A 12,523-nucleotide genomic window follows, 5' to 3' on the forward strand; every position below is an offset into this window, starting at 1 on the left:
GGAGAAGACAAAATAAATATCTAAGTTATGAGAAAAAGGAAAAAAATAAGTTACAAATTGATAACTATATTATATTTGAAATAAAGACTTTTAAGTTTGGACCATTGTTGTTTAGTTATACAAAAGTAATAAAAATTTAAACTTATCTCATTTTCGGTTGGGTTCGATTTTTGGCGGGTTTAAAAATTCAAAACCGAACCCGCCCAATATAACCCGTATAAAATCAAAATTTTAACCCGATTTACCCATAAGACCCGCCCGAACCCACCCAAAAACAATATTTTTTATCGGGTTTTTCGGGTTCGGTTCGGGTGTCGGTTTAATGCTCACCCCTATTGTCTAATACAGTTAAATAATTTAAAAAAGCAACCATTTTACTTTAAATACAACGAGGAGTTCCTGTCACATTCACGAAACTAGACGGATTCTGGGAAAGGAAAGTAAGGCATATCCTCCATGGCGCGAGAGCAAACAAAAAAAAAAATGAGAAAAAAAATTGGCCATTGATTCATGTTAGGATAAATCCAACGGTCTTTAACCGTTCACCTACAAAAGAAAAAAGAAAAAGAAAGAGAAAAACTGTCTTCTCATTCATTCGCTATCGGAAGAGGTGGGAAGCAAAGTCAGGGTTTGTCAAACCCAGCGACCCACGAACATGGAGTACCACAACAGACTCGTTCTCGCTCCAATGGTTCGCGTTGTGAGTTTAACTTCCTTCTCTCTAAACACCTCTTTGTGTTCTTCCAAACCAAAACGACGCTGCACTCGAATCATTGTCACCACTTTTCTGTTTGTAACCTTGTTTTCTAGGGCACTCTCCCATTGAGATTACTAGCTGCTCAATATGGTGCCGATATCACTTACGGTGAGGAAATCATTGACCATAAGATGCTCAAGTGCTACCGCCGAATCAACGGTACACAACTTCTCTTTGATTGCTTCCTTCTATCTTTCAATTCAGTTCAACCTATGTTAGATAAATTATGTGGTTTTTCTTGTTTTCTTCATTCTTTGTTAGAGCTTATTGGATCCACTGATTTTGTGGAGAAGGGGACAGAAAGTGTTGTGTTTAGAACCTGCGATGAGGAAAAAGATAGGGTTGTATTTCAAATTGGCACATCGGATGCTGTCAGGGCCCTAGCTGCTGCTCAGTTGGTGTAAGTTAATTGTGTGTTCTCGTGCCCCTCTTTACACTGAAGTTGATATATGCTTTAGCTTTTAGTTTGTTAAATGAAATACTTGTGCATTGTTTGTCAGCTGTATTATTTTGGGCCACTTACACTTTTTTTCTCCGAAGTTTCACAATTTCACAAATTTTGTCTCCAAAGGTTGTTTTTTCCCTCCAAATTTTGTCTCCTAATTTACTAAATATTGGAAATCTTGTCCCCAGTAGAAAAAATGCTATAATTAAGAAAATTTTGTGGTGGCTTTTCTTTTAATTCGTCACAGTTAAGACAATTTTGTGACAATATTTCCTTTAAACTGCCACAGTTTTTATTTGGGGGCAAATTTCTGAAAATAATAAAATCTTTGGAGAAAAAATTCATGAGATTGTGAAATTTTGAAGGCAAATTTTGCAATTAAGCCTACTATTTTTCATGTGGTTGGTTTCTCGTTGGGATCAGTTATGTCATGTAGAAAATAACCCTGCCCAGTGAGATGTGGCTTGGTCGATATTGTTGTTGGCTCTTTATGACTTTTTATTGATCTTAGTATATTTAAGACTGAAAATTTGTTTACATATAGATTAAAAGTGCTGCAATCTTAGTCATAATCATCATTGGCTGGAAGATCTTTTCCTCTTCCAATTATAAGTATATCCCCATGGAGTTGTTATAGATTTCTATGATGAAGTATGTATGTTTTTTTATGTGGACCAAAGTTGCTATGCAGGATCATTCCATGTAGCTTTTCTGACATTGAACAAGCAATTTGTTTAAGTGTTTGTTTTGTTTTTCTTTTCCTATGTTTATATGTTTGGGCTGCAGGTGTAATGATGTTGCTGCAATAGATATTAACATGGGTTGCCCGAAGTCATTTTCTGTGAGCGGTGGGATGGGTTCTGCTCTATTGTCCAAACCTGATCTTATTCATGATGTAAGTCTAGATCATAACCTGTTGCATTTCTGATTGTGCTTTCTGAAATGTGTTTGAATCCTTCCTCTTTTAAAGTCCAGATCTTAACAACATTAAGGAGGAATTTGAACACACCAGTAACATGTAAGATTCGACTTCTAAAATCACCACATGATACAGTGGAATTAGCCAGAAGAATTGAGAAAACTGGTGTTTCTGCTCTTGCAGTCCATGGAAGGTAATCTCCAAATATTGTCACTTTTTCCTGCACCTTTTTTTCTCTGGTGTGAACTAATATGGTTGTTTTGCTTTCATAAGGGAGTCAATCTAATAACAATCAACCTACTGGATGATTATATAGATAATTATTTCCATTAGGATCTATCTTCTATCATCGGTCCATCTTATAAAGATTTGCTCATTTGCACAAGCTTTATGTTGTGCACTGACTGTTACACAATTTTCCTCTTTTATCTGGGTTTGGGATGATATACATTGTTTGATAAAAGGCACAACAAAGGCATCTTTAACTGTTTTCAAATTAATCAAAGCAGGGTACCATGATGATATGTTATTCCAGTTGGGATAGGTAAAATTTTCAAACAATTAGGATATGGATAACAAACTATCAAGACATGTTTTTGTTGGAGGATCTTCAAAGTATCTTACAGGGAGAGAATACTACATCAAAAACCTTATTCTGCTAAGTGAGGTCAGCTACATGGATTACACAATTTCATTAGGCTTAGTTAATCCTCATAGATCTTATTCATCATGTGATTCCTCTTAAAACCTTCCTTCAATGTTCTTCTTGGTCCGTTTTACACGACTAAAAACCATGCAATCTACCCTTCTCATTGGTGCTTATTGTGACCTTCTATACATATCCAAATTACCTTTATTGATTTTCTTTCATATTTTCTTCTATATCAGTGCCAATATCTTCACATATGCAATTGCAATTATTCATATTCTGTTATTTCTTGTGTGGTAACAAATCCATTTTAACATTCGCATTTCTAATACTCCCACCTTTTTCTGTTATTTCTTTAAAGTCCAACATTTTCACTACTATAAATATTTGGACGTGTAACAATACAATAAAATTTCCTTTGAACTTGGTAGGTACTTTGCAATCACCAACAACCCTCAATAACATTTTAGATTTTAATAATTCGGCTTGTGTCTTATGTGTAACATTTGCAAATTTCCCCAACATGGATCACTAACAAATCTTAAAGGGAGAGAATGATCATAACAAATTATGATGATTTTACTTTTTTATTTATAATTTATGCTATCTTGGGGATAATTGTGTCAGCTTATTGTTAGGGATCTTACCTTCGTATGAAACTTTTACTTTTTGGATTTTATCTTAATTTTATACTTACCCTAATTCTTAGTATTATATTTTTGTATTACATTTTATAAATAGGGGTTAGTGCTTTATCGTTTTGTTGACCCTCTTTTTGCTAGTCTTTCCATATTTTTTGCTTTTCATTAATAGACTCAAGAGCCTGTTTTTAGCTAAAACTAGCCCAAGATTCCTGAAACATATATCGAGTACAAAAGATATCACATGTGCAACTCAGGGCTTATTTATCATTTTTTAAAATTTGATGGTTAAGCAAATAAAAGTAATGTACACATTCGTTTACAAGCACACGTACCTCTAAAGCAATACAGAGTTGGATCACAAATATGACTACTCTTTCATCTTTGTTGCATTAAAATATGTTGTTGGGAGTTAGGAGAAGGAAGGGGAAGTTAGTTAAAACAGTTAGGATATTAGTTAGTTAGTTAGAAGGGGTCAGTGATATAAATAAATAAGGGGTGCAGGTGAAGAAGAGATTCATTCTATCTTGTATCCATTGAGAGAACTGAGCTTTAGCTTTGTGAAAGGATAGATCCTTTGGGAAGGGAAAACCCTTGGAGGAGAAGGAGAATTCTTTCTTCAATTTTATTCAATCACTAAAAACAGTCCGAGTTCTTAACAGATGCTCACTTTTTCCCTTTTTGATCTATTTACAGAAAAGTCCCAGATAGGCCCAGAGATCCTGCTAAGTGGAATGAAATCGCTGATGTTGTGTCAGCATTATCTATTCCAGTTATAGCAAATGGCGATGTTTTTGAGTATGATGATTTTGAACGCATTAAATCTGCTACAGGTAGCTGAAAAGAATTCTCCTAGTCTTCAACTGATTTTTCTGTTATGTTTTGTTAGAATTGTAGATTGTAGATAGTGTGCAGTGAAACAAACTTTAGACCTGAGTTTCCTTGTCTGTACTTATTTATGTTGGAAGCTAATCCTTTTCTTTGTTAATTAGTTTTCTACAAGCTGCAATAAACAGCTGAAAAGATGCAATTCTTTCTCTTGGAAATTTAGGAGATGAACTAAAACTAACTAATTTATTTCTGTCAGTGATCATAGACTGCATACTCCTTGTATCCTAATCCTAAGGCCTTAATATTCCCTTCGATTCTGCACAAATGATTGAGTGTGCTCCTAAGCTATGCCTTCCCAACTGTTGCCTTGGATCAAGTGTCAACATCATACTATTGGTAATAGTTTATTATGAACCTTCGTGTAGGATTGAGTCATTGGCTTTGGCTTTAGACCTTAGACATGAGAGATTCCTTCTTACTACCTATAGTGAAAGTTAGAAGCAAACTCGTCCATGCCAGAGCCCCTCCTAGACTAATACAGATTTTTCATAGATAGTTTCTTCCTTCCACCAATCCAAGTCTGCCTTTTGGCCACAAATAAGAAAAGGATCTGAATTTATAAGATCATAACTAAGAATTACCAACAATTATCCTAATAAAAATCAAAAGTAGAACTTACAAAGATTTTGTTATGCAAAATCATATCTAGACAAAAACTTAAAAAAAAATTCAAAATTTAAATGAAGATAATGTAATCTTAATTATCTAAAATAATCCTAATCAACTAAAAAAAGATGTTTTTTCCTCTGCTGATATTGTTTCCCCCTCAAATTCATCCTTATTATCATTGCATTACCATTTCTTGTAACTTGAACTTACCCCTCTCGGAGAGAGCTTCATGTGACAAAACATTGACTAGAAATTAGGGGAAGAAATTTCATAATGTGGAGATGGATCATTGACCTCATTTGTGGGAAATAAAAATTCCCAATAAGGCAGCCTGTAGAAGCTTCTAAAGAACAAAGGCTACAGAAGTAACCATAAAGGAATTGAACTAATATTTGTAGAACTTTCTGATCATCCTTGTGCCATTGTGTATAAGAAATCCTGAATTCTTAGAGGAGGAATGGAAGTGGGGGGGTTGTCAACTATTTGATGTAGCTTACTAGGGTATATGAGGCTGCTTGGTGGATGTCTCAGGCCCACAAAATAACTTACCATTTACATAGAAATCAGATTCTAAGAGAGTTAGGCTAAGCATTTGAACTGATTGTCATATAAGAGGAAAGTTATTGGTTTTTATCATGTTGGGAATTTATTTTTGATCTTGATGATTGCTTTTGTACCAAATATGCAATAAGCCAATAACATTTGTACTTTTCCCCCTTGTCATGATAGACTAGCTAAGTAGCTATTCATTTTTCATATTTAATATCTAATTGACACTGGTTTGACATAAGGTGCCTCATCAGTGATGGTTGCCAGAGGGGCACTCTGGAATGCTTCAATATTTTCACCTGAAGGCAAAGTTCCTTACGAAGCTGTGAAAAGAGAATATATTAGGAAGGTGAGGGGCTGCTTGGTATATATCCATTTTCCATTTTCATTTTGAGTGAAAATGAAAAATAGTGGTAAAAATGTGCTTGTTTAGATTTTAGAAAATATTTTCTAGGAAGCATTTCTAAAATAAAGGCCAAAATTGAAAGAAAGAAAAGTTGTTTTTTGTATTTACCGACAAAATGAAAATGTTGTGCATAAACCATAATTATAAAACAGTTTCTTTCTTTCCTTTTGAATCTCATCATTCCATCGTCTCTTGACTGTTTAAACATGTTGCTTTATTATGATTCTTTTTTATTGCTAAACATGTAAAATGGGTTTTAAGTGCATAAACATATAAAGGTCTTCTATGTATTTTCTATCACTTATTAATTAATAAATATAGGTCGATAAATTATATATATTAATATATGTGTATATAAAATTAACACATCAATATAAATACATTTTAATTATTAAAAATTGTTTGTAAATATATAATAAAAAACATTTCATGTTTTTCTAATAGTTAAACCAAACATATCTTTAGTTTTTTCATTTTTTGAAAATAGAAAAAAATTTCTCAAAATAAATGTTTTCTAAATCTTATAAATTTGAAAATGAAAGCTATTTTTAGAAAATAGAAAATGTTTTCTTCAACCAAACATGCCATAATTTTTTTAGTTGTTGTTTATTACTATACATTTTACGACCTTTTATTTTTATTTTTTTTACCTTGAGATGAGTGACAATCATATGAAAATGCAGTTTCTAAATCCAGATTCTATTTCCAATACTTGTATTGGTGGAGGTCATTGGGCTTCTGGATATCTGGGACTCATGGAACTAATTACTAATGTTACTGTTTTCTACTTTTGATATCAGTGCATCTTGTGGGATAATGATTTGAAAAGCACCAAACAGACAATAAAGGAAATGATAATGCATTATTCTTGCCTAGAACTGCCTGAAGGGAAGGCTGTGAACAAATCAGAGTCAATGGCTGATCTAGCGTAAGTTTTTTTTTTTTTTTTTTTTTCTCTCTCTCTTATCACTTGCCTTCACTCTTGCAATCAAGATTTGAATTGTGACTTGCCAAGCTAATTTTTGAATCATGAATCATAATTTTTATCGAATTGTAAGATTCAGAGACAATGAAAATTTACTTCAAATACATCATATAGATGACATATAGTGTTCAATGTAAAATTTACAAACTAGACGTATTATCCTCAGAGGACGGGGCCTTATAGATCCTTCCACTGCCATTTTCTCTTCAAAAGCCCCTACTCATCACACAACAGTTACAGTCATGTGGTGCATCAAAATTGAATAGTATAAAAGTTTATACAGTGTAACTTTCACAATACTATTAGGCTTTATTCTGTCTGGCATTATTCTGTTGGGTTTTATCCTGTAGATAGTTGATTAGCTTAAAAAAAAAAAGCATCTTATCAATGAAAACATCTGCTGATTCATGTGTTCATTTTTTATCTTTGAAATTTTCTTCCTTTACTAAGGATGCAGATGAATCCTATTGCTACTACTGGATGTGGTTTTGTATGAAGTTTACCGTTTGGCCTTTTTATCTACCAGTTATTATGTTCTATTTGTTTTAAGGGAAATAATTTGGGATTATATTCATAATGTTTGCTGTGCCATGTTGCACAATTACTAATAATTCTACAATTATATATATTTATTCCCTTGTACTTAAGGATCTACTAAAGTTAACCCATCCCTCACATGTAAGGGAAAGTCCATTCTATAGTGTTGGGAATGGGGACTATAGGTCAGGTTGGATCTGTAAGCAACCCTGTCTGTGTGGTAGTAAGTAAAGTTCTAACAATGCATTTTTCAATGACATATTTGAATAAATCTGAATTGATGTTTGTTTCTCCGTTGTCTCAATTTTCACATGGTGTCTTAAAAAATTGAATTTCTTTACTTCACTGATGAGGAACCTGAGCTCGAGTTTGATATGGCTTGGTCAGCTGGGTCCAATTCTGCTCGATTGTGAATGATGTCTTTATTTATTTATTTATTTATTTATTATTATTTTTTTTAACATAAGTAAATTACTGGTTCGCACAATATCCATTGCATCCGCGCTCCTAAAAAGAAATAATTCTATACTGTCAGCTGGTGGCACTCTCTCCACAGTGGTGATACAAAAATAATGTCAGCCAAGAAAGAAAGAACACTGTAATAAATACTTATTTTTAGTTTTTTTTTTATTTATAAATAAATTACTTTTCTCGTCTTTTTTTTTTTCCCCTTAGATAATAGAAGTTAATCATGTTGAAGCTTGTAACCATCTTCATATCTTGGTTTTAATATATATCCATATCTTGTTGGTTTTTAATATATATTTTTGATGTTTCAGGGAACTCTATGGACAGAAAGAATACTATCAGTTAGTAAAACAAGGTTTATTTGATGCATATAGATGATGCCTTTTAGAGCATAAATTTCAGAGAGAGGACATGGATTCCCTGCTTTAAGATTTGGGAAGCTCCGAGCTTAGTAAGGCACATAGCAAAAACCTTACACAGACATAGATCAACAATTGAATATTATTGAATTCTAACTCAAGTCACATTTTTGTCATCGATGAAGATAACGGAGAGCTATTTCTTACAAGTATGGATTTAGATGGTGTAGACTTTATTCATGACTTGTAATTTTTTATTCATGGAAATGTAATATTTATTGTAGATGATTTTTTCTAGGTAAAATATGAAAAAAAATATGATTGACTAGTTCTATATTCAACTTTAGATCACCTCCATATATATTAAATATGAATTTTTATGTTGTGTTAGTATTTTTAAGGATTCTTGTTTTTTTGTTAGAGGATTTTTAAGTATTTTTTTCTCTCTCTAATTTCTTATCTAATTTGATTTTTATTTATTATAATTATTTATGAATTAAATTTTAATAATTTTAAAATAAATTATCAATAAATAAAAATAAAGTTATATTACAATATAAATTATTTATCATAAATTTAAAATATAATTTATATATCTAAAAATATCTATTTATATAAATTTTAAATATGATTTATATATTTAAACATTTATTTTTATATATACTTTATTATAAATTTTAGTTATATATAATAAATATGTAGTATGTACATTGTATATGTTAAAATACTAGTTTTTTAATAATTAAAAAAAATTTCTTTTTAATGAATGGTTGAAATGGTTAGATTGGTAATTTTTTTGTAAGTTAAAATTTGGATGAATTATATGTTTTTTAAACCGTTAAAGCATTTTAAATTTGTAATTTTAATCTTAGTTAAATTTAAAGGTTGAGCTCTTTCTTTTTTCTTTTAGTTATAATGGGATCAATTAATTTTAACCATACATGAATAAATATGGACATGAAATGTGTTTTCTAACGTTTAAGATTAAATATTTTTAATTTTTTAGGCTTAGGATATGTTCATGAATATAGTAATTTTCGTATTCTCTCCTTTTATTTTCAATGAAGGAGGTGGATTAGTTGATTTTCATGCTTTTTATCTTTTAAACTTTGTAATTGTATTATGATATTATATCGAAGAAAGTGAATCTTTTAGTTGTATTATGATATTATGATTGAGATTCTATCTAATCTTATTTTTCTTTTTGCAATTTTGTGTCTTTACCCATTCATTATGTTGTCATTCGTTGTCTGTCTCATGTCTCACCTTCTTTTATCGTCGCTTATTATATCCTTGTATCACCTTTATCGTTTGTCTCATGTCTCACCTTGCATTGTTCTCACTCATGTCTCCTCACATTGTGACTTGCATCTCCACCTCGCATCGCTTCTTGCATCTCCACCTCACATCATCGCTTGCATCTTTGCCTCGCATCGTTGTTGTTGGAAAACTTGTCAATCATAACTTCATATAATACCACATTGAGCCTGCTAATTGTTAGATTTAAAGGTTCCCAACTATTCTCACATGTTTTATTTTATCCGTTGATAAAAAATGTTTTGTTTTATTTTGGGAAAGTTTTCTAATCCAACTTCAGCAAAGGTAATGGAATAAAACTAGAGAATGTATGAATCAATTGTGTTGTATTATTTGAAGAACAATGGTAGTTTAATTTGCTAGGAACTTTCAAGAAACAAGTGTGTTTGTATGTAATTGTCTCACTTGTTAAGGAATTGTTAGTTAAGGACATTGTAAATCATGATCTGATTTCATTTGAACTCACACTAATAAGGGTACACACTTTCTTAACTAGTAGTTAAAATCAAACCTTTAATGTGATAATACTTGTTCTTTACCTAATGCAACAATATTGTTGTTCTATTTCTCTATTCCCACTTTGATAATTTTTTATCTAGCAAAAGAAATTAGTATCAATTGTGACTTTGATTCGAAATGTGTAACTCATTCATCTACATATTTGAAAGTATTAAATTGTGATATAGCTTTTTGAAAGTGTAATTTTATATTAATCTTGTCGTTAATTTTTTTTATTGAAGTTATAAATTATATTTACTTAACATATTTGTTTATGTGTATAATAAGAAGTACATAGATTAATTTTAGTTATTTAACTTTTCTATTTTCTTTTAACAAAGTTTTCAGCTATTACTTTGTTAGTAATATGTTGTTATTCATAATGTTGAGTTGTTTTCTTTCTTTTGCATATGGAAACTCCACCAAATCCATCAAACAAATCTACTAGTAATCTTGTGACGATGAATAGTTTTGATGTTGCTCCATCTGAAGATGAAACTAAAGTCGTTTTGGTTAATGCTACTGAGGGTCATGATATTAAAATAGTTAAAGATGGAAAAAAAATAGAAGAAAGATTTCTATTGTTTGGAACCATTCCATGATTGGAGGGCAAAGTGTACTCTATTGGTATTTAATCAAGAAAGAACTTAAGGCGACTCATAAGTCTCTTTGCCTTTACACACTCGAAATTGGAGGGTAAGTATACTTTCTCGGTATTTAGCCAAGAAAAAACGTAGGCCCCACTTTCTCGGTATTAACCTCAAGAAAGGACTCAGGCTCGACTGGTATGGCCTGTCATAACTTACCAAAGAAGGTTACACTTTAGTTCGATACTTCATTGACCAGGGATATATATCCTCTTAGTTTTTTGACTAAGTAGGTTGTAACCAGATAATCCACCATATATATGTCTCTCCTTAAAGAGAGTTGATCCAACTTAGTTGAAGATTATATATGTTGCGAATCTAGCCATATTTGATACAAAATCAAATCATTAGTAACCATGATTGATTTTTGAAATACAATCCTCCTTATAATGATGATTTCTAAAGAATCCCCAGATTCTTGAGAAATCATAAAGACATGCGCTTAGATTTAAAATCTCGGCTCTAGGACAAACTTAAGTAAGTTACATTCTTAAGTGCTTTGAATTTGAGGCACTTCTAGGTTATTTCCCTAATAGGTTCTCTCACTAGAACACATTTAAAACATTACTCTAAAAAAATTAAATTTCAAGTGGTGATGAAAAATTTTCCACTCATGGTACAAAAAGTTATCCTCATCTTTGAAAAATATTGAATATGTAAAGCCATAACATTGACAAACAAAAGAAAATTTGAAATTCTTTTTTTTGGTTGTCAACTCATTTTTCTTATTGTGAACTTCATGAACTAATTTTGTCATAAATCATTTAATTAATCTTAAGTTGTTCCAATCATTATTTTTTTTAACAGCTCCAATCACTCTTGTTAAAATATGAACAAATGTGTTTAAACTTTGATTTGGTGAAACGTTAATAATTTCTACTTTGTTATGTATATTGACAACCTTTTGTAGTTACATGACATGCAATAAAATTTGAATTGTTCGTATCCATTAACATAAGTTGCTCTTTTTTTTTTTTAATAGTATCCTAAAGTTTTACCTTAGATATCTGATTTGATTGAAAAATAAATAAAGGTTGGTCAAGAATTGTTTCCGTCAAGAATCAAACTCGAACATTATCCCAATAATTTAATCTTGAACTTAGTACATTAATCGCTTGTGTTCAACTTTTTACTTACATAAATTGCTTTAACTTGATAGATTGATTCCTATTCAATAATTATAATTCAAAACACTAAAAATATGCTTGAAACAATTGTCAAATTTAAATTATTTCAATAATTAATTATATGTATATAAAATAAGGTTATATTTAAGTGTGATGTAAAATTATTTTATGATATTTAATTTTGTTTCGGATATATCACAAAAATCAACTTTTACATAGTAAACCATTTTTTTTTAAATATTAAAAAATAATCATAAAATTTATATTTTCATATGTATAAAAGCAACTTAGTTTCAGTTTTTTTTTTTTTTTACGAATGTGTTATTATTCCGGACATACACTTATTCTGTAAATAGTTTTTTTGTATAAAATAAATTGAAAAATTCAAAGCTAATCATCCCCAAAACACACTATAATGTTTATTTGTTGATGTCATTATTAATACTTTTGCAAGCCATATGTGAAAACATGTAGAATACATTGAGAAATGTAAGTTTAACTATGATTCAAATAAATGATTTTGCATGAAGAACTTTTTTAAGTGAATCAAAATAAATAAATGACTTTGCATATTAATCTCCTCAAAGACTTATAATTTAGTTTACTAATCATTCTTTAGCTTAGTATTAACAAATCTCATTCTTTCTCGTGTTATTGATACTATCAATTTCTACATGAAAATTTTTACACTATATTTTTCTGCAATATATTGTCTTTGA

The 12,523-nt window shown here is 30.6% G+C and overlaps 1 protein-coding gene across 3 annotated transcripts; it reads left to right on the plus strand.

The window, feature by feature from the left end:
• The first annotated feature begins 480 nt into the window (after positions 1 to 480).
• LOC109806435 (Aldolase-type TIM barrel family protein) lies at positions 481 to 8,608 on the plus strand. 3 transcript variants are annotated; one of them, XM_083075003.1, is made up of 10 exons: positions 481 to 700; positions 811 to 916; positions 1,019 to 1,157; positions 1,989 to 2,097; positions 2,178 to 2,314; positions 4,108 to 4,244; positions 5,715 to 5,809; positions 6,667 to 6,794; positions 7,924 to 7,986; positions 8,168 to 8,608. In XM_083075003.1, exons 1-10 carry the CDS (start codon positions 656 to 658, stop codon positions 8,232 to 8,234), a joined length of 1,026 nt encoding a protein of 341 aa, XP_082931129.1. In that variant the 5' UTR covers positions 481 to 655; the 3' UTR covers positions 8,235 to 8,608. The 3 variants fall into 3 exon arrangements, with proteins under 3 accessions (XP_082931129.1, XP_082931128.1, XP_020224424.1); XM_083075002.1 differs by having other exon boundaries at positions 497 to 700; positions 5,703 to 5,809; XM_020368835.3 differs by lacking the exon at positions 7,924 to 7,986 and having other exon boundaries at positions 538 to 700; positions 5,703 to 5,809.
• Positions 8,609 to 12,523: the final 3,915 nt, after the last annotated feature.

Source organism: Cajanus cajan, chromosome 5 (assembly GCF_000230855.2).
Source record: "Cajanus cajan strain Asha chromosome 5, NIPB_CcT2T_4, whole genome shotgun sequence".
Lineage (NCBI taxonomy): Eukaryota > Viridiplantae > Streptophyta > Magnoliopsida > Fabales > Fabaceae > Cajanus > Cajanus cajan.